The 21,589-nt window shown below is 43.1% G+C and overlaps 1 protein-coding gene across 9 annotated transcripts in view; it reads right to left on the bottom strand.

The window, feature by feature from the left end:
* Positions 1-17,823, bottom strand: part of BMF (Bcl2 modifying factor) — a 34,258-nt gene extending 16,435 nt beyond the window's left edge. For 3 of the 9 annotated variants that reach the window (XR_006282051.1, XM_043516511.1, XM_043516508.1), the window contains exons 1-3: positions 17,652-17,819; positions 14,253-14,574; positions 12,906-13,069 (exon numbers count right to left, since the gene is read on the bottom strand). Coding sequence is in view for 7 of the 9 variants with exons in the window: in XM_043516511.1 (XP_043372446.1) it covers positions 12,906-13,069; positions 14,253-14,565 (477 nt within the window). In the remaining 2 variants the exon portion in view is untranslated. Of the gene's footprint in view, positions 1-11,290; positions 11,857-12,391; positions 12,503-12,905; positions 13,070-14,252; positions 14,575-17,651 lie in introns of those variants that run through there. The other 6 variants (XR_006282052.1, XM_043516514.1, XM_043516510.1 and 3 more) reach the window with 6 other exon arrangements.
* Between the last annotated feature and the right edge of the window lie 3,766 nt (positions 17,824-21,589).

Genomic DNA, 21,589 nt, shown 5'->3' with positions numbered 1-21,589 from the left:
AGAAAATATTAGGGAAATATAAATTGCTAATGACTCTAAAAGGGAACTAGCCTGTGACTAAAGCAGACTAGAGTTATAAACTAGAGTAAGTCAGCAAGTGACACACAAAGTTTGAGGCAGATGAAACAACTTCCTGTTGTAGCTGCAGCCTTTTAAGGAGGATATCTTTATGAGACTCTCTGTCCAAGCTGTTATCATGGATGTTTCAGTAAGTCACAAGAAAGGTAATTTTACGAGAAAAATGTGCTATATAGCAACAGTCAGCTAACAAACCTAAATTCCATTCCCAGAACCATGCTCATATCAGCTAGGATGCCTTTATATAAACAAGTTAATAAAGAACACAAGAGCCATGATGGGAGGGAGGAAGTGTGACAAAAATGGAATAGGGAGAAGAATTGGCAACAGATGTTTTCAATAATCGATATTCCTACTGGGTATTGCACAGTGCATACAATAAGTGATATGTCTCATATATATAAAAATCTGTCAGCCAACCAATCAGCATCCCAGTTCTTGTGTCAAAGCACTTTTATTCATATTCTGCCCTTGGATACAAGTCTGTGGCTCAAGATGATTTCAGGGGATATGATGCACAATTAAAGACAAAATGCGTCACTTTGGATGCAGCTCTCAGAATCACAGGTAGCAGCTGATTGGTAGATGAAGAGGTTGTTTTTTTCCCCCATGCTGGAGGAGCAGCTGTGGATTCCTTCCTTACAAAACAAACTGTCACACATACATTTCTTTAGAGAAAGCGTATATATACACGGTATCATTGGTGGTACCTTTTGTATAAGACAATGTACCTTTGTTCACAGTATGGGTGTCAGTCGCTCTCTGCTTTGCTTCATGGTTCTTACCCCAAATGGTTCTTCAGGGACCAAATTCTGTTCCCACCATAGTCAGTGGCCAAACTTTTGTTGAAGTCAGTGGAACGAAGATTTGATAGTAAGTGGCAACACTGTTAAACAGGAACATCAGTGGATGTGTCTAGGGGTTTTAGACAGTCTCTTTTTAATGACCAATACAAATCTTGGCAAAAAGTTGCTACTTCTTGCAAAGAAACAAAAAACACTTGCAACCGAGGAGCAGTTGTTGACTCACTGTTGAAAGCTACATTTAGTTCCAGGTGGCTAGAGGCACATTTGTGCTACCTCAAAACAGATTTGAGTTTAGTAAGACTGGGAAGTCACATTCCCCAAGGCAACAAAAATCATGGATGATGTCCAAGCTGGAAAAAGAACAGAAGTACTTGTGGCACCTTAAAGCCTAACAAATTTATTAGAGCATAAGCTTTTGTGGGCTACAGCCCACTTCATCAGATGCACAGAATGGAACATATAGTATACTAAGATATGTGTATTTATATATATACACACACACACACACACACACACATATATATACACATATATACACACACACACACACACAGATAAGTTGGAAGTTACCATACAAACGGTGAGAGGTTAATTAGTTAAGATGAGCTATCATCAGCAGGAGAAAAAAAAACTTTTGTAGTGATCATTTACAAAAGTACTAATTAACTAATTAGCCTCTAACCGTTTGTATAGTAACTTCCTACGTGTGTGTGTATCTATCTATATATATGAGAGAGAGAGAGAGAGAGAGAGACAGACACACACACACACCCCCCCGACCGACTGACCGCAAAAGCTTATGCTCTAATAAATTTGTTAGTCTCCAAGGTGCCACAAGTACTCCTGTTCTTTTTGTGGATACAGACTAACACGGCTGCTACTCTGAAACCAGCTAGAAAAGGAAGTGACGGGAGGGGACAAAGGAAGTCACACTACAACCTCGTGGGCTCCTAATGACTAGGAGAATAATACACCTGCAAAGAAGTAAAAATAGTGGGAGAGAGAGAAAATTGATTTAGAAGGAGCTCCAGTCTCTTGCTGCCACACTCAGAATAGGATTGTGTTGTGATAATTGAAAATTTACTGTAATTTTTACTGCCTGCAAATTTACTCTAATTATGAGCTCAACTGTAACAAGTATGTGACAGTTCATAAGATGTCACAATAACCTATAATAAAAAACGTTGATGGGAAAAGGTATGTGTGACATTGCACTCTATATGATTTTATAAAAATATGCTAATGAGTATGAATATAATGTAACTGGAATATGTTTCATGCAAAAGGTCTCTTGTAAGATCATTACAAAGCTTATATCTACTGAGTGTGGTCATCCTATTTGAATAAATGTATCATTTTTGTATCTGAAATTAGAAATATGAAATTCAACTCTGAGGGCCTATTGTAATTATGCAAAGTGTGGGCCATTAATGGTAGTTTGGAATCTTAATGGCTCCCATTAACCAGGATAATTACCTGTAGATGGCTCTGTTTTACTTGCAAGTCTTCCTGTATACCTGTGGGCTGGCAAGTGGATAATGAAGTCTTACAGTGACATGTGATCATGTCACCTGAACTGGAATCCATCTTTAACCTGGTGCTTTTCCATTGAGAAGGAGAGGTGGGAATCCAGAGGGACAAAGGATTCCCACCTTATGCAAAAGATATATAAGAGGGTGAAAGAGAACAAAGGGAGTGGCCATCATGAGAAATCCCCTAGCTCCCACCTGAGCTGGAACAAGGGCTGTACCAGGGAAAAGGATTGTGCCCAGACTAGGAACGTGTCCAGTCTGTGAAAGAAACATCTCTGAGGGTGAGATTTTATCTGTATTCAGTTTTATTACTGTACTAGACTCAGATTAGTGTGTTTTATTTTATTTTGCTTGGTAATTCACTTTGTTCTGTCTTTTACTACCTGGCACCACGTAAATCCTACTTTCTGTATTTAATAAAAATCACTTTTTACTTAATAATTAACCCAGAGTATGTATTAATACCTGGGGGGCCAAACAGCTGTGCATCTCTCCCTATCAGTGTTATAGAGGGTGAACAATTTATGAGTTTACCCTGTATAAGCTTTATACAGGGCAAAACAGATTTATTTGGGGTTTGGACCCCATTGGGAGTTGGGCATCTGAGTGTCAGACAGGAACACTTCCTAAGTTGCTTTCAGTTAGTCTACAGCTTTGGGGCACGTGGTTCAGACCCTGGGTCTGTGTTGGAGCAGACTGCTGTGTCTGGCTCAGCAAGACAGGGTGCTGGAGTCCTAAGCTGGCAGGGAAAACAGGGGCAGAAGTAGTCTTGACACATCAGTTGGCAGCCCCAAGGGGTTTCTGCGATCCAACCCGTCACAGTATGAAAGAGAGAGAGGAAGACAATCTAAACCAAAAGGGCTAATGTAACTCAAGGATTGTGTAAAAATCACCCTTGGGAAACAAGAAAATGTGTCCAGAAATTAATAAGCCAAAATTGGCATGTCAGATATTAGGCCTAACTGGTGGACAAAATAATGAGGATGGGCTATTTCACCCATCACTCCCTTTTTGGTTCCTTAAAGAAAGGCACTTTGTGGGAAAAATAAGGAAGAACAGATGAAGGCTACCAGAGTGAGCTTCATCATCATGGCTGCCACTCCCACCACACCCAGGCTTTCGTCACCCAGATCCTGAGAAATGTCCTGACCAGACCAAGCCAGAGAGGAACCCAGATGACATCACCACCTCTACCAGCTCCAGCTAAATCCCAACCACCACCTGGGATACACCAGGATTGGACTCTAACAGCAGGCTGGAGCTGTTGTAATTGCTGCTCTACCCCCACCTCCCCCCACCAAGGACAGTTATCATCTTAGATACCATCTAAAACAGTGGTTCTCAACCTGTGGTCCCAACTGCTGGGGGTCTGCGGACTAAGTCTAAGTGGCCCGCAAAAGACAGACTGAAAAGTGACAACAGAATTCAACTATACATACAGACAGTAAGTTTCCAAAGGGGTACACACCCCCATTCAAAATTTCCAAAGGCATCCGCAAATGAAAAAAGGTTGAGAACCACTGATCTAAGATTGTCAGACAGTTTTTCTTTCTAAAAACTCTCTCCAGTTAACAGGGCTGGGGAAAAAAGGGAGGGTGTTAAAATAAAGCCTTATTTAATTTCAAATGCTTCAACTGTTTTCCTTTCTTTTCTTTATCTTAATAAAAGGTTAAAGATTTGTAATGGCGTGTTTGCCATGTTACTAAGCAGGCTGAGGGTCTCGTGTAACCTGTCCATAGTTAACGCATACATCTGTTGGGCCACTTACTCCATCTAAATTAATGCAGCATTTGAAAGGAAGGCAAGATAGATCCTTCCTATAATGGACACCATGGCACCATCATGCAGAAATTAAATTTGTGGAAGAGGGAGAAGTAGTCACAAGCACTATCTGGTTCTTACAATGCACAAATCAGAAGCCAGTTAATCAACATACAGAGAAGGCCACTAAACATTTGGAGGTTCAGAATGCAAGGATGGAGGAGACGCATAGAAACAAGTTGAAGAGACGCCCAGCTGCAGGAGCAGCGGAAGGAATAACACCGACGCTCACCACAAAGGGGATGCCAGGAGTGGCAAGTATCTACCTTTATTAAAAAGACAGATTCTCCAGCTTGGGGGAAGGTTTGGCAGGTTAATCATTTCTTGACTTTTTTTAAACTCAAAACAACCACCACCATTTACTTGTGCCTTCCTCTTTGAGCTGAGCCTACAGGAAGTGGAAGCAAACAAAAACCATGGTAACAACCAACTGACTTTCAACTTGGAAAGGGCAACTGCTGGCCAGTACTTTCCCAGGCCCCAGGGCTTCCTATCCTCTGCAACCTGGCAAGGTTATTTAGTTGTGTTTTCTATTTGGGGTGGAGAGAGAATAAAGGCTCTTCAAGACTCATGGGATCTTTCCAACCTCTGCTGCTTTATGCCCATAGCCCTCGAGACACTAAGTCATAGCCACCATCTATACGGATTGGGACAGGATTCCTTTACAAGTTACTCTAAATCAGTTGCAGGGGTCCAAAATGCCCAAACCCTCCCTAAGCTCCTTTCCTGACAAGAAGCGTCAGCTAAGGACTGACACTCCCACCGCATCCTCCCTAAACTGAACCCTAGGAGATGTGGGAAAATTTCTCTTATCTGAAAAAGTGTCCCAATCTAGCAAGTGAGGTGCTGCCTGCCCAATATGCCTTTGCTCGCCACATAAGCAGAGTACTCCCACCTGGAGAATTTCAGTCAAAGTGGAGGCAGATTTTCTAATTTACTTAGTACTAAATTTACTAAAAGGTTGGAATAAAACTTCTATTTGATTTGGGGTGAAAAACTAAACCTCCCATTTGGAGACATGGTGTTGGTTGTCAGGAGAAGTATGGCTTAACCCAGACCTTAAAGATTAGCTACTAGAGTCCTGTTTTCTAGGTTTATCTTGTTCTTAATCCATTCTACTGCATATGTATCAGGGTCCGCCTGACTTTTGTTTTATACAGATCCCTTCTTCACAAAGGGTGAAGTTACAAAGGAGTTTCTGTATCTGATGAAGGCACTGGGTAGAGGGGGCAGGACTAGTCTCCCTATTTCTAGATATAGACATTAAGCAGAAGAGGAGGTAAAAGTAAACCTTTCAGATCTACTGCAAGAAAATACCCAGAGACTGAAATGGAACTTTGAACAGAGCAACACGCCCCCACTCCACTGGAAACGCACAAAGACAAGCAATCAGGTGCAGAACTGGAGCCTGTGGGTAGTTCAGCTTCTTGTCAGCAGTTCTGATGACTCAGAGGCTAAATATAGAGAGTGATATAAACAGAGCTGGCTGCAGAGCAAACACTGCTGAACTGACCCATCTCTCACGCATACTCTGCTCTCTGAACCTGGAAGTTGCAAGCCCTCCTGCAAGGGGAGGCTGTCAGCTCCAGAGACTTTTGATTGTGCTGCCAGAGGTGCAGCTCCCTTTCATCACGGGGTTGCATTACATCACATAGCCTAATCAGGATGAATAAAAGCAGCCCTGCTGCTTTAAAGGGACAGCATACAGAAGAGTAAAGAAAATATTTGTTTGTAAATAAACCAAGTTTCCTTTGCCAGTGACAAGAATAGTTACTAAAAGATCATAAAGAGTTAATAGGATATTCTTCAGGAGCAAGGAGGAATTTAGATTGCGTTTCTCACTTTGTCTCTCCACTAGAGAGAGTAATTGACACACAAATGTGCTTGCACACAAACACCCCCTGCTTTCTTCCTCAATTAATAATCAACCCAAACATCCCCCCCATCCCTAGTGACATCTAGCAGTCAAAACAAGGGACTGGAATCAGAGCTCTTGGGTCCTATTCAGTGGTCTGCTCCTCTGTCATTCTGCCACCTTGGGCAAGTCACAACCTCTGTTTCCCCCTTTGTAAAATGGGCTATTACTACTTTTAAAGAAATAGCTGCAGTATCTCAGATGCCACGGTGTGGTAATAACTGAAAAGCGCTGAGTTACTGGTGACCATTGTCCCCAATGACTCTTAAAGGGATACACTTCAGTTTAGAGAGTGCCTTGGGGTCCTATGGTAGCACAAAAAAAATTGTAAGTTATTTATCACAAAACAAGGCTGTAAGCAAAGTGAGTGCAATTCATCCCACATCATTTGAGGTGTCCTGCACTGGTTATAGAATCATAGAAATGTAGGGCTGGAAGGGACCCTGAGAGGTCATCAACTTCAGCCTCCTGCACTGAAGCAGGACCAAGCAAATCTTCTAGACCATCCCTGAGAGTTGTTTGTCCAACCTGTTCTTAAAAAGCTCCAGTGAAGGGGATTCTACAACTTCCCTTGGAAGCCTGTCCCAGAGCTTAACTACCCGTGTAGTTAGACAGTTTTTCCTAATATATAATCTAAATCTCCCTTGCAGCAGATTAAACTCGTTTCTCCTTGTCCTACTTCAGCAGACATGGAAAACAATTGAGCACATCCTCTATGTAACAGTCCTTAAGTCTCCAAATATGTTATCAAGTCCCTGCTCAGTCTTCTTTTCTCAAGACTAAATACGCCCAGTTGGTTTTTTTTAAAGCCTCTCCTCATGGGTCAGACTCTCTAAACCTTTTCTGATTTTTTTTTGCTCTCCTCTGGAATCTCTCCAATTTTTCCATATCTTTCCTGAAGTGTGGCACCCAGAATTGGACACAATTCTCCAGCATAGGCTTCACCAGTGCTGAATAAAGCAGATTTACTGCCGGTGTCTTACATATGACACTGCTAATACACCCCAGAATATTAACTTTTCACAACTGTATCAGATTGTTGACTTGTATTCAGTTTATCCACTATAACCCTCAGATCCTTTTCAGAAATACTACCACCTAGCCAGTTGATTTAAGACCAATTCTCTCATTTGTTAAGGTCATTTTGAATATTAATCCTATCTTCCAAAGTGTACGCAACCTGCTTTATGTCATCTGCACATTTTATAAGCACACCCTCTGCTCCATTATCCAAGTCATTAATGAAAATATTTTCTAGTCCCAGACTCAGGACTGACCCTTGCAGAACCCTACTAGATAGGCCAATCCAGTCTGACAGCAAACTATTGATAACTACTCAGAGTATGGTCCATCAACCAGTTATACACCCACCTTATAGTAATTTAATCTAGACTGCATTTCCCTAGTTTGCTTATGAGAATGTCATATATTACTGTGTCAAAAGCCTTACTAAAAAAATCAAGATTTATTATGTCTATTGCTCCCTCCATCTACTAGGTCAGTAACTCTGTCAAAGAAAGAAATTAGGTTGGTTTAGAATGATTTGTTCTTGCCAAATCTCTGTTGGCTATTCCTTATAAACTTATCATTGTCCAGGTGCTTAGAAGTTGATTGTTTAATAATTTGTCCCAATATCTTTCAAGGTATCAAATTAGGCTGACTGCTCTATAAATCCCCAGGTCCCCTTTGGTCCTCTATTTAAAAGATAGGTACTATGTTTGTCCCTCTCCAGTCCTCTGGGACCTCACCCATCCTCCATGAATTCCCAAAGATAATAGCTAGTGTTCTGAAATTGTTTCAGCTATTTCCTTAAGTATCCTATGGTGAATTTAATCAGGGTCTTCCAACTTCAATACATTACCTTAATTAACCTGTTATCCCTATTTTGGTTTGCATTCCTTCCCCCTTGTTGTTTATATTGTATTGAGTATCTGGTCACCATTAACCTTTTTAGTAAAGATTAATATCTATTTTGCCTCAAACATCTCAGCCTTCCTGATATCAATTAACAATTTTCCTTCCTCACCAAGTAAAGGACCTATACTTTCCTTCTTCTTTCTCCTAATGTATTTAAAGGCAACAAGAAAAAGGTTATTTAATGTCCCTTCCTAGGTGTAACTCACTCATTTTGTGCCTTAGCCTCTCTGATTTTGTCTCTACATGCATGTGCTATTCTTTTGTACTCCTCCTTAGCAATTCTTCCGTGTTTTCACTTTTTGGAAACGTTAAAGATCTTCTGATGGAGCCATGTTGGCCTCTTTCTCTTCTTCCTATCTTTCCTTTGCATCAGAATAGTTGGCAGCTGTGCATTTAATATTGTCTCCTTGAGAAACTGCCAGTTCTCCAGAACTCTTTTATCCCTTAGATTTTCTTTCCAGGGGACTTTACTTAACAGTTCTCCAAGTTCGTTTAAGTCTGCTTTTTTCAACTCCTTTGTCCTAATTCTGCAGCTCTCACTCCTGTCTTTTTTTAGAATCATGAAATCTATCTTTTCATGATCACGTTACTCAAACTGCCTTCCTGCTTCAGATTTGCAACCAATTCCTCCCAGCTGGCCAGAATCAACTCTAAAATGGCTGTCCCCTGGTTACTTCCTCCACTTTCTGAAATTCATCCCACATCATTTGAGGTGTCCTGCACTATTATTTCACTTTACTGTGGGGGAAGCACCATATATTTAGGCTGCAATCCCATTGCTATTCCAGAGTTCCCCAGGACACCCCCTTAGGCCCTTTTTATCCCAAGCTAAACCTTTGTTGCAGTTACTTATGTAGAACTTTCAATTTTCCCATAGCTAGGCCTTTTCTTACCCTCTACTCACTGCTTCATTGGCAATTAGAACAGAGCAGGAAACAGTTTCCCCATCCTAAGAGAATTTTGAGATGTCTAAAATTTCCCCCATCCCAAATCAAGACAAAGTCAAAGTCTCCAATGTTTGCAAAACAAAAACAACTCCCAAACCCCTCCAAAAAAAAAAATCAAAATATTTTGAAGAATTTTGATAACATTAAAAAAATTAATCTCAAGCTTTTTTATATTATATTTCTAAAAAAAAGTAGTTTTGAACCAAAAAGAACCTTTTCATTTTGAAAGTGTTAAAGTAGAATGTTTTGACAATTTGGTAACTTTTGAAAAAAAAATTCTTCAAATGGGAAATTTGTTTTAAATGATCCAGAACAGTTTCAGTTTTGACATATCAGGATTTTTGATGAAAAATGTTTAGTAAAAAAAATAAAAAAAAAAAAATCACTAGACACGTGAGCAACTGTGATGCAGAAAAGGATGGGTAGATCTTGGGACAATGTCCTGTGCCTATACTGGAGGGTCTTAGACTACAGACTCCCTAATGGATGGATAATCCAAAATGTTTCAAGGGAGGCTTCAGATGATGAATTTGTATAAGAAAAAACATATGTGAAACATGACAAGTTTCACTTTCAAGTGGAAAGTTTTCAGGAGGAAGAATTTATTTTGCTGTTTTTAATTTTACTGCAATGGGCTCATTTCTAGAGACCTGCCCACAACAGTATGGATCCAGTCCTAAACGTTTCATACACAGGGCCAATGCTCAGGCCAATCACAGTTTTCTTCCTCACAATTAGATCGAGACAATTTGCTAACATACATGGGGAATTTCCACATAGGGTAGCAATAAATTTCTATTGCTAGGTCCCATTGTTTTCTGAACATGGTCAGCACACCTAAATCAATTGCAGGATTTCCGATGTGTTTGAAGGGGGCTTTGTTGTTGGTTGTAATGTACTTATTTACCCATGATAGCTCAGCTCTAATTCAGCATCTGGTTCTCATTGAGGTGCTGCTTTTTTTAATCCAATCTTCCAGCTGACTTGATTGGAGCACAAAGAGGTCAAGAAACTTGTCTGAGGACATGTAGCATGTAGTAGTGGCTCCACTTGGAATAAAGCCCAGAACTGTCCTGGGCTACTAGGTCTTTACTCTTAAAGAGACAATTTTACCTTCTGTGACATGATCTTACAGTTGTGTACAGTAGCCAATGTTGGATTTAAGCGATGAGGGAGGGAAAGAATAAAACTGGACCCCACAAAATTGCAGCCTGTTCAGTAAGTGCCTTTTCAGTGGGAAATTGCTGAAGTGTTCCACTGAGTTATCGCAGCAAGTAAAACTCAGGTTTAAGTGACTTAGATGCTCACATACGAGCAGCACAGTATATATGCGCACTCCCAACCTACCAATCACAGCAACATCCCAAATTTCCCATTCATGTCCAGTCTACCTCCAGTAAACCAGAAGAGAGCTCTCCAGTCTCTCTCCTGCACACAGAAAGTTGTGTTTTAGCTCCACCTCCTGGTTTCTTGGTACATGGTGGGGGCGTTGGGGGGCAGGGGGGTGAGAGGGGAGATTACCAGAAGGTATGGAGCCTTAAAACAGATGGCGGGCACTATGGGGCACGCAAGAGTGAGGAGAGAACTAAAGGTCCCTTGTGCATAGTTTGAAAAGGGCCCTGCAGAACCATGGACTGACCATAGCAATTCTAAGTAGCAGAGCCTGCATGTGGAAATATTTTTTATAGTAGCCCACATTTGAAAAGCACTTTGAAGAGTAAAACCATGAAGTGCTACATAGCATCACATGATTGTTCTAACTCGATACTGGGGATGAAGACGCAATTATTTTATTTGAATATATCACTGCATCAAATGAAGGCATAAAAAGCCTGAATATGCCAAACAATTAACAGGACAAGTAACTCCAGTACTAGAAGTTTTTTCTACATACTAGTGCAGCAACTGGCACCTATTTTGCCAGCTCAGGATCGACCAAACACTCATATCCCTTGGAGGAACATCCCACTGGCCCTATTCTTTGTTCCAGGTGTTCAGGAGGTGTGGTTGTGACTATGCTATGATATATTCTAAATGTTTCCTGTTATAACCCTGGAATCATGGGCTGTGACCAAGACTCTGAGTTGTTGAAATGGGGCACCCAGTTTTGAGGTTAGTTTCAAAGCAAAATAGAAGCTTTACAGACAAATGGCAACTCAGGTTTCCTATTCTCAGAGATTGCCCCTTCTGCTGCCCCAAAGGACAAACCACAGCCCATCATAAGCCAGTTCACCACATAAGAATTTCATAACCCTGGCTCACCACACAAGAGTGTGTCTCTAGGCACTGACTGCCCTTTAAACAGCCTGCACAGAAGAGCACAGGACCTTTCTTTTATGGATTGTGCCAAGAGCCAAAGGAAGTCCTCCACGCAGGGTCAGTGGGAAGAGAATGCATTGACACAGATAGGACATTAAAACTCTATGTGGTCCAAGGCACAGCTCCACATTAAACACAAGGGCTCAGTACTACCCCTCTCCCAAGGAAAAGAATCCCTGAGCAGTTCTAAATGTCAATACCTATCCCAGCATCAAATCCTGCAGAACCACTGGCTGAGATTTCTTACACCTGTTTTTGGTTTTGTTTTTTAAATGGTTGAACAGCTCCCCCTCCTTTTCAACTGTCTGTCCTTCCAGTTCAAACAAAGACACAGGAGCTCCTCCTTGGCTGGCTGCAGGAGCTGGTAGTGCAGGCGGATGCTTTTGTTTACTAACTCTCCCACAAGCTTGGCTGACGTGCGATTCAATTCTATTCTCCTGGCTCAGTCATTCCCCACGTCTGTCCTGCACTGCAGTCAGTCGCATGGCTCTCTCAGTGCCATAGCAGCACACGCTTCTTGCCCGGGGGAGAGGGGAGGGAACAGGCCAAGTTTTTCTATTGGGTTTGTTTTTGTTTTTTTGAGGGGGGCATTCTTGGATGCATTTCCCTGACAAAGACATTGGATAGCTACACTCCCCAGATGGAAAGGGTCAAGTTACAACCAGTTCCACTGCTTCCCTTACAGCAAAGATTGTTACCTTCCCTTTGCTGTAAGAAGCAAGCGCGCAGTGAGACAGGGACAGCTAGTAAGAGAGTGCCATTTAGAAGGGGGGGGGAAATAAACAAACAATGCACAAAAATAACTTGTGATATGGTATTTCTGAATCACAGAATTACATCCTACAGTCCAGATAGCCAACTTTCACATTTCTTCAGTTGATCTTTCTAGGACATTCCCTTAATAATTCTGCTGTTGGGTCATGAGAAGAAAACTTTGGGACCCTTCATCTCCATAAGTTAAGTGAACCCAAACTTTGCCCAACTGAGGGCCATCCCAGCAACTCTCCAGGAGCTAAATTCCTCACCTAACTTGAGTAAGGCCAAAGCAACGCCCACCTTTAAATGACTCCACTGGGGTGAGGGAAGCATTCGCCCTCTGAAGCCCACAGGAGGGCATCAGCAGCTACCAGTCCCCAGCATGTAGCACTCCTTGATCTGAGTGGAAGTCTGCTCAAATCATGATGAGGTATTGCATGTTAGAGCCTGTGCACTCTGTTAGCTACCTTCACATCAAAGAGGAGGGCAGCGCTGGGCTGCCCTTTGGACATGCCCATTCTAAACCCTGGATGATCAGGGACTTCTAGTTCTCTCTTACTCAGAGATTAGAAGGCAGGGCGGAATGGTGTCATACAGATGCCTTTTGCGGCATGGAAGTTAGCCAAAATATGACAGACGTCGATTAGGATTGGCTCACGGTGCAGACTCTAGCCACAACAAGTGGCACAAGTGTGTATTCAGCATAGACAATGACTACACAGAGATGGGAGGTGAAGGGTCAGATGAGCCAGAGGCTCCTGGATGCCATACCTGGATAATCAAATCCCCTTCTCCCCCCAAAAAGAGCGCCTACCCTCTGTATGTGGAGCATGTGGAACTGGTCTGCAATGCACTGTAACTTCCTTGCAATCTGAACCTCAGCATGTGCTTCCCGTTGACCTTCCCGAGGCTCCTCTTGGAGGTGTGGATTCAATGCAAAGCCAACTGGGGGGACATGTAAACGGTACCCAGCATTCCCTGCAAGACATTAGAGATGAGAAGGCTCAATGGCTTGGTCTCCCAGCTTAAAGCCTGGTTTCCCTTCTCACCATTACACATCATGAAGGAAAACCTGTGTAACTGCAAACTTCTGACTCAGGCTAAAGTCCAGTTTCTGCAGCCTAAACAATGACTAATCATACTAAGTATTCAGTAAAACATTCACTCAGAGTTTTAAGTAGAATTACATTGATCCAGCAGAGTGTATTATGTTCCTCCCATAACCGAGTGACCTGAAAGAAAAAAACCACATTGAGATAGGGAAAGCTCTCACACATGGATCAGGCTTGTTTATAGTTCAGTCAACGTTGGGATTTTATCTGGAATGACAGTCTTACACTTATGCAGTACCTATGTCCCTCCTAAACATCAATACTCTCCTGGCATAACCCTTATTGCAGCTTCCAAATCAGGCATCACTCACAACCACCCAGCATTTAGGACCAAGTTTCACCTTGGGATACACATTATAACAGGTGCCACATGTGAGGATACAAGGCAGAATTTGACTCAAAGTTGTTGGTGGGGATAGAGAATGTTTTTTTTTTAAAAAACCTGAAAAGTAAGTCAGGAATGATTCATGTTGCCAATTCAGCTTTAATAGAAATTCAGGCCAATTACCTCTTTACCACTGAAAAACTGGCTGTTCACATTATTTATCTGACAACTTTTTCTCAGCCAAGAGCCCAACAAAAGACTCTCAACATCTGAATCTCTGTGTTTACTGTCTCTGCACTGACAACACTTATGCAGTCCCATCCACATGACAAGATTCACCTGGGCAGCCTGGAGAAAGGGAAGGTTTAACTCTTTGCAGGCAAATCGGCAGAATGCGCACTGGGGTGAGGGAAGCACCTGATCACCCTCTGAAGCCTGCAGGAGGGTCTCAGCCTTAAGTGCTGCTGTAAGTGTCTAGCAATAACTTCAACTGCCCTATAATGGAGTTGGGGGGGGAAAGGAGCTGGAGTTTAAAGGATGACAGAAGCAGTGAGCAAAGGGACAGCTCCTGCAGTGAGTAGGCAAGGGTGAGAAGCAGAGAGAGCCGTCTTTCTTTCAGGTGCAGCAGAATAAGTAACCCTCTCTTGTCCAGTGGGAGAAAGAGGGGAAGCGCTAGAGGGCAGTTTTCCCTTCTGCAAAGCTAGTGATGCTGGAGTGCTCTTACCATAGAAGAGTCTCTGGGGCTCTTCAGTGACTCCACATGGCAACATGACATCCTGAGTGGAAGAGGATGGACTGAGTGTTTGGGTTGCTTTGTCCTGCTGCTCAGCATGCCTGATACCTGGACCACAGCAGTGTGTGAGTGGGAACAGTTGAAACCTCCCCAGCAGGCAGCTGTAGGATTGGTTCTGTGTGAAAATGCCAGGAGGGGTCATCTCACCAGGCTGACCTGTGAGTCCAAAGTCAGAGTGAAACACGTCATCGTCCAGCCCGTCCAGGCTGGAATAGTCCTCTTCTAGGTAGCTGGGGGGATCCATTGCTCCTGCAACAAATGAACACTTGACAAAATGGCTAAGATACAACCAGAGTGCAGTCCAGAATAACTCCCCACACCCTCAATTCCATCCAGGAACACACAGTTCTCCCTACTTCCCCAATCTTTTTCCTCCTAAAACAAAGCGTACATGACCTAAAAAGAACAGAAATAAGCTGATGATTAAGGCCTTGTGGTCAAGTACTGGAGCCTTTGAAGAGACAGCTCTGCAAGCTAAAAAGGCTCCAGATATGGTTGGAAGTCTTAAAGACTGCTCCCCCGCAACAAAAGAATAGTCATGACGAGACAGAGGGACATTATTTTAAAAAGCAAATCCAACCTACATAGCTGCTAGCCCCCCTCCCCCCCCCCACACATATATTTTGGGAATCTTTACATTTGCCTTCTGATTTCAGAACCTTTAGGTTACACCAAATAGTAAGAGACTTGCCATTAAACTATAAGACTTGTCAATACTGCTTTCTGTCAAACACTCCATAACCCCTGGTTACTTCATTCCCTGCCCCACAACCCAACCAAGCAAATGCCCAAAACTCATGCAGCCCCACTACCCCCCATGTACCCTTCGCTACTATAGAATCTACCCAAAACACCCTTCCTTTAGTTCACCCTAGAATTAAAGAAGTCAGTGAGTGTTTAGTCATGTCAGTATCTCAAGCAGTGCTTTCATACATGTCAAAGTATATTCCTGAGCCCCATTATGTCCTAACACTAGGCAATAAGAGGGTAGGAAAATGAAAACCACTCTTTTAGAGCTCCTGCTAACACAGGATAAGTAGAAGCAGTCTGGCCAATGAATCCAGCAATCCTTTCCTGTTATCTGTGCATCTAACCCTACTTGAAGACAGTCTCCTAAAAGATCCATCCCCAGGCTTTCCACCCAGTTTTTAACAAGGAAGTGAAATTCAACTCTTCACATCTCCTTTGCTCTGGTTTTGACCAAAACTTAACAGGATGGCAGACTAGTAAAAGGAATCCTATGCTTGAAGGAAATAAAAACACAATCTATCCAGTACTTCCCTCACCGTTCTCCACATGTACCTCCTCCCATGTAAATATGAACTCAGGACACCATTGTCCTAAAGAAGATACAGAGATAGGAAGGAATAAGGTTTTTCACTCTCAAAAAGAGGTTACAACTGCAAATAGCATTAAAATGTATAACTAGAGTTACAGCTACATTTGGTACAAAAAGTTAAATGTGACAAACCCCAAAGCCAGGAAGTTTACTAGGTAAACCAAATGTTTAACAAAAGGGGCTTCAGAACAGTCAGAAATATTAGTCCACATCCTATTCTGGTGGGCCAAGATGAGTTCATGCTTTGTTCTGAGGCCCAAAGAAGAACAAGACAGTTGATAGGTCCAGAGCATCACCTACCCTAAGAGCCACTTAATTTCTTCATGACCCCAAAATAAAGTTTGCTAGCTCCTTCAAAAACAGGAACAGCAAAAATAGAGTTTTTCAAAGGGAGATGCATCAAACAAAATTAAGTTTGCAAGGGTTGTTTATGACTGTGGGAGCACATATGCATGGAGTATCATACCTTCAATCTGCCTACTGCATTCTCCTGAGGAGACAAGAAAACCTGATATCTGAGAAAGCCTGAGCACATTGACAGTGGAATTCTTATACATTACAGTATCAGAGGCTACTCTCAAGATGAGCAGACAGTAAAAACAGAAGGAGGGTTCAACATACACATGCCTCTGCCTGCTTCCCAAAACAAAGTTGCCTGGTCCAAGTTTAGGACTACCATATTCCTTTCCTTCATTTCCTTCCCTTTCTGGGCTTACATACTGCAAAGTTATACCTGTACAGAGGACTTAAATACAATGTTTGAGGCCAGCAAGGTTTAAAACAGAAACTTTAAACCCCAGAAGAGATTCAATAGTGGCAACACATTATCTGGGCTATTGGACACTACCATAATTTCTAGCATCACAAGTGTACTCAGCATTGTATGTACGAGCCACGGTCTTATACAGGCATTTCATACTAGCAGTAATTGTATCCAAAAAGCAATATGCTTTGGAATAATAAGCATTATTATTATATAGCACTAACTTGTTTCTTTATGATTATTAACATTTATGCAAATCGCCATTTTTTAAAGCCTCTGCCTTTGTCAAGTGCCCGAATAATTGCTTTGAGAGCAATACACTGAATTAGCTCACTGCCAAAGAGGCACAAGTATTTTTCAACAGCTACTTGCATGAATCTAACTATAAGGAAGTGATCACATCAGGTTGAGGAAACTCAACAGAAGAGGAGTTTTATTTAAGTAAATCAGATACCAAGGTGACTAGGACTGAGGATACGGCAAATATGTTTCTGGTGAAAGGAAGTACAGTTTACAGTCAGAGAGTAACAGGTGAGTAGATTCCCCCTCACCAGTTTGGGGTTCATGAGCTCACAGAACAGAGAGAAACAGATGTCACCCAGGCTCAGTTGGGGACAATATAAACGTCTCCCTGATGCCAACAGGGGAAGCCATTTCCTGGATGGGGTAAGAGGGTCACTCGGCATAGTGAGCTAGAAGAACTAAAGAGAAGAGAGAGGATTTCTCCATGCTGAGGTGAGAAGGATTGGGGTCTCCAGGACCAAGACCGGGGAGAACGGAAGGGTCCCAGGGGTTTAAGTGCAGGTCCTGACCCTTCTCAGTCCCTACCTGACTCCTGGCCCTTATGGCACAAACCGCTGCAACCGGGATGGCTCGATTTCGGCCCCAAGCCCTGCCAAGAAGCACCAGAGAGAGAAGCTGCCACAGACTCGCTCTGTCCCCACCGCCCTAGGGCTCCTGATCCACGGCCCCCTTCTAGCCAGCCCCGCCTGGACCAGAGGCGGGCTGCTAGGTCAGTGCCCGCTAGGACTGAGCCCCCCTGCGGGAGCAGCTCCGGAGACGCTGCCATGAGCGTGCGGGGTCTCTGCCCCCCGGGTAGGGCAGGAGCCGGGGAGCACGGGGTGAAAAGGGACCTGCTGACTGACCCGCCCGGGAGCGCCTCCCGCGGTAGAGCTGAGGCGCGCTCCGCTCCATGCCCGCAACGGGAAGGCGGCCGGCAGCAGCCCCCGGCCCGGCGGGCACTTACCTAGGGCAGGGCGCCGCCGAACGGGCGGAGGGGCGCGGGCGCTGAGCCCGGGCGGAGCGAGGAGTCCCCAAGCTGCAGCCTCAGGCGCCGCCGCGCCGCATTGTTTCCAAAATACACTTGCTTCCTGGCATCCCCCAAACAGCTGATAGGAGCCCCGCCCCCCAGTGACGTACACGCCAACCAGCCAATACGGAAAGAGCGCCCCCCCCCAGCGCTGCCTCAGCAGCAGGGACAGACGCTAATGTGCAGCCTTCCATGTAAACCAGAGTAAGGGAGGCAGGGCAAATCCCCAGCCCCTCATGAAGCGCACAATGCACAGCAGGGCTGGTGAAGGGAGGCTCCGGCTTGGCCGGCCGTCTGCTGTTATGCTACAGCTAGCCCGAGGGGGTGCAGGGCCAGGAAGGCTCGTGGTAAGGTCTTTGACACAGTCCTTTATGACGGGCTCATAAGCAAAGCAGGGAAACGTGATCTAGCTGAAACTACTATAAGGTGGGGTGCACAAGTGGTTGAAAGACCATCCTCATCGAACTGGGAGGGTGTATCTAGCGGGCCCCGCAGGGGTCAGTCCTAGGTCAGGTACTATTCATTATTTTTCATTAATGACTTGGCTAATAGAGCAGAGAGTATGCTTGTAAGATTAGGGAATGACATCAAACTGGGAGGGGTTGCTACAACAATGGTAATACTTTGCAGTCATCCACGGATGTTGAAGTGCCATGGAAAGAGGCATAAATAGTAAGGCTGTTGATTAATCACAGTTAACTCACACGATTAACTAAAAAAAATAAATCAAGATTTAAAAAATGAATCACAGTTTTAATCGCTGTTAAACTGTTAAACAATAGAATACCAATTGAAATATTTTGGATGTTTTTCTGCATTTTCATATATGTTGTAATTGAAATCAGTATCTATTATTTTTTATTACAAATATTTGGACAGTAAAATGATAAAAGAAATATTATTTTTCAGTTCACCACATACAAGTACTGTAGTGCAATCTCTTTGTTGTGAAAATGAAACTTACAAATGTAGATTTTTTTTGTTACATAACTGCATCCAAAATCAAAACAATGTAAAACTTCAGAACCTACAAGACCACTCAGTCCTACTTCTTGTTCACCAGTCGCTAAGACAAACAAGATGTTTACATTTACAGGAGATAATGCTGCCCTCTTCTTATTTACAGTGTCACCAGAAAATGAGAACAGTCATTTGCATGGGATTTTTGTAGCCAGCATTGCAAGGTATTTACATGCCAGATATGCTAAACATTTATATGCCCCTTCATGCTTCCGCTACCATTACAGAGGACATGCTTCCATGCTTGTTAAAAAATAACGCGTTAATTACATTTGTGACTGAACTCCTTGGGAGAGAATTGTATGTTCCCTGTTCTGTTTTACCTGCATTCTGCCATATATTTCATGTTATAGCAGTCTCAGATGAGGACCCAGCACATGTTGTTCATTTTAAGAACACTTTCACTGCAGATTTCACAAAACGCAAATAAAGTACCAATGTGAGATTTCTAAAGATAGCTACAGCACTTGACCCAAGGTTTAAGAATCTGAAGTGCCTTCCAAAATCTGAGAGGGATGAGGTGTGGAACATGCTTTCAGAAGCCTTAAAAGGGCAACACTCCGACACGGAAACTACAGAACCCGAACCACTATAAAAGAAAATCAACCTTCTGCTGACTCAGATAATGAAAATGAACATGCATTGGTCTGCACTGTTTTGGATTGTTATCGAGCAGAACCCATCATCAGCATGGATGTATGTCCCCTGGAATGGTGGTTGAAGCACAAAGGGACATATGATTCTTTAGCACATATGGCATGTAAATATCTTGCAATGCGGGCTACAACAGTGTCATGCAAATGCCTGTTCTCACTTTCAGATGACATTTACAAAAAGCAAGCAGCATTATCTTCTGCAAATGTAAACAAACTTATTTGTCTGTGATGGGCTGAACAAGAAGTAGGACTGAGTTAACTTGCAGGCTCTAAACTTTTACTTTTTTTGTTTTTGAATGCAGGTTTGTTTGTTTGTTTGTTTTTTACATAATTCTACATTTGTAAATTCAACTTTCATGATAAAGAGATTGCACTATGGTACTTGTATTAGATGAATTGAAAAATACTATTTTTTGGGGGGGCTTACAGTGCAAATACTTGTAATAAAAATAAATATAAAGTGAGCACTGTACATTTTGTATTAGGTGTTGTAATTGAAATCAATATATTTGAAAATATAGAAAACATCCAAACATATTTAAATAAATAGTATTCTATTATTGTTTAACAGTACAATTAATAGCGTGATTAAGCACGATTAATTTTTTTAATCGCTTGACAGCACTAATAAATATTATTCCCATTCTTACATATGGGGAAACTGAGACACCAAAAAGTCAAGGCCAATATTTTTAAAAGTCGATAGTGGCTTGAGATATAGGGTGACCATATTTTCCAAAGGGAAAACAGGACACCACATGGGGCTGACCCAAGTTCTTCCCCCCACCTCCGTGGGGCTGGCCCAAGCCCTGCCTACCCACCTCCCCCCCACCACACAATGCTGTTACAAGTTGCTCCAGCTCTGCCTCCCCCACCCCCCGCACTAGGCTGGCATTGCTGATCAGCCCCTGCACGTTCCTTCGCTCCACACCCCACTTTTTTGACAAATATGGGCATTTGTCCCCTTTACTCTTGCCACGGCAAATGCCCTCTTTTGCCAAAAAAGTCAGAACAGCTGGGACAGGGCTTAAAAAAGGGACTGTCCTGGCCAAAATGGGATGTATGGTCACCCTACTTGAGGTATCTCAGCTTTTGGGTATCCAACTTGACATACCTTAAGCCTGATTTTCAGAAATGTTGAGCATTCACAACTGCATTTGAACTCAATGGGAACTGTGACGTGTTTAGTCCCTTTGAAAATCAGGCCCAGGTTATGAAGGAATGGATTGCCATTGAAATGTCCCCAATGCCACATTACACCTGGAGTGCTTTTGTCCTTTTACATACTTTTGGCAGCAAGGGCTTCTTATGGAAAATTCTAAACCTCCAGTCAAGAACAGTGTTCAGGTCTTTGGAGGAGGTGATTAAAGGCCTTCTGATATGTGGTGCTTGTCCTCTGGGACCTTTGACCTCCTTTGTACCAGGACACAACACTGTCTGCAGTAGGTGTGAATCAATCCATCCTTTTAGCAGAGTTTTCTAGCCAAGGATAGGAATTAGGGACCCAGTCTCTGGTACTCCATTTCTGCACTCAGCTCAGCATAGCAAACTTCAGGGGAAAAGTGGCTTTGGACTACCATTGCATTCCCTGTATTCTGGGCCCATCTGGGGACCTGCCTTGCTCCCAGTGTAGATAAGGGCCCCCTCGAATAATAGCTCGTATGCAGGCAACGCTTTGGCCACAGCTGTTTCCTCTTGGCCCACCTCCAACCTACCCTGTATGCTGACCTGTGTGGCCTTCTGTGTCGAGGGTATTTTCTAGGGGCCAGAGGCGGGCAATGGAGAAATTGACCTGCAGGGCTTGCTGCAGAGAACTGCTGCCTCCACCCATATCATGAATAGGGGGCTCTCCAGATACACTGCAAAATGTAACTGCTGGGCTCTCAGGTCAGTGTGTAGAGGGCTCCACTTCCTTTCTCTCTCATCATGCTTATCCTAGCCAGTCTACCCACTCAGAAAGGGGAATTCCCCCAAAGTCAATAAACTTTCATGAGATGTAAGCAGATAATACATGCCAGGCCTCATCTTGCAGTTTGCAGCATAAAACTGATGTGAGATCAGAATCAGACCTGCCATATTTTGCAGTTATATAGAAGAGCCTGTATGCCATCTGTACATTGGGGCAGGGGGCAGGAGGGAGGAGATGAGGTTGAAGCCCTGTTCTTCGCCTATTGGAGAAGT

Source organism: Dermochelys coriacea, chromosome 6 (genome assembly GCF_009764565.3).
Source record: "Dermochelys coriacea isolate rDerCor1 chromosome 6, rDerCor1.pri.v4, whole genome shotgun sequence".
Lineage (NCBI taxonomy): Eukaryota > Metazoa > Chordata > Testudines > Dermochelyidae > Dermochelys > Dermochelys coriacea.
This window is presented reverse-complemented; position numbering and strand designations above follow the sequence as displayed.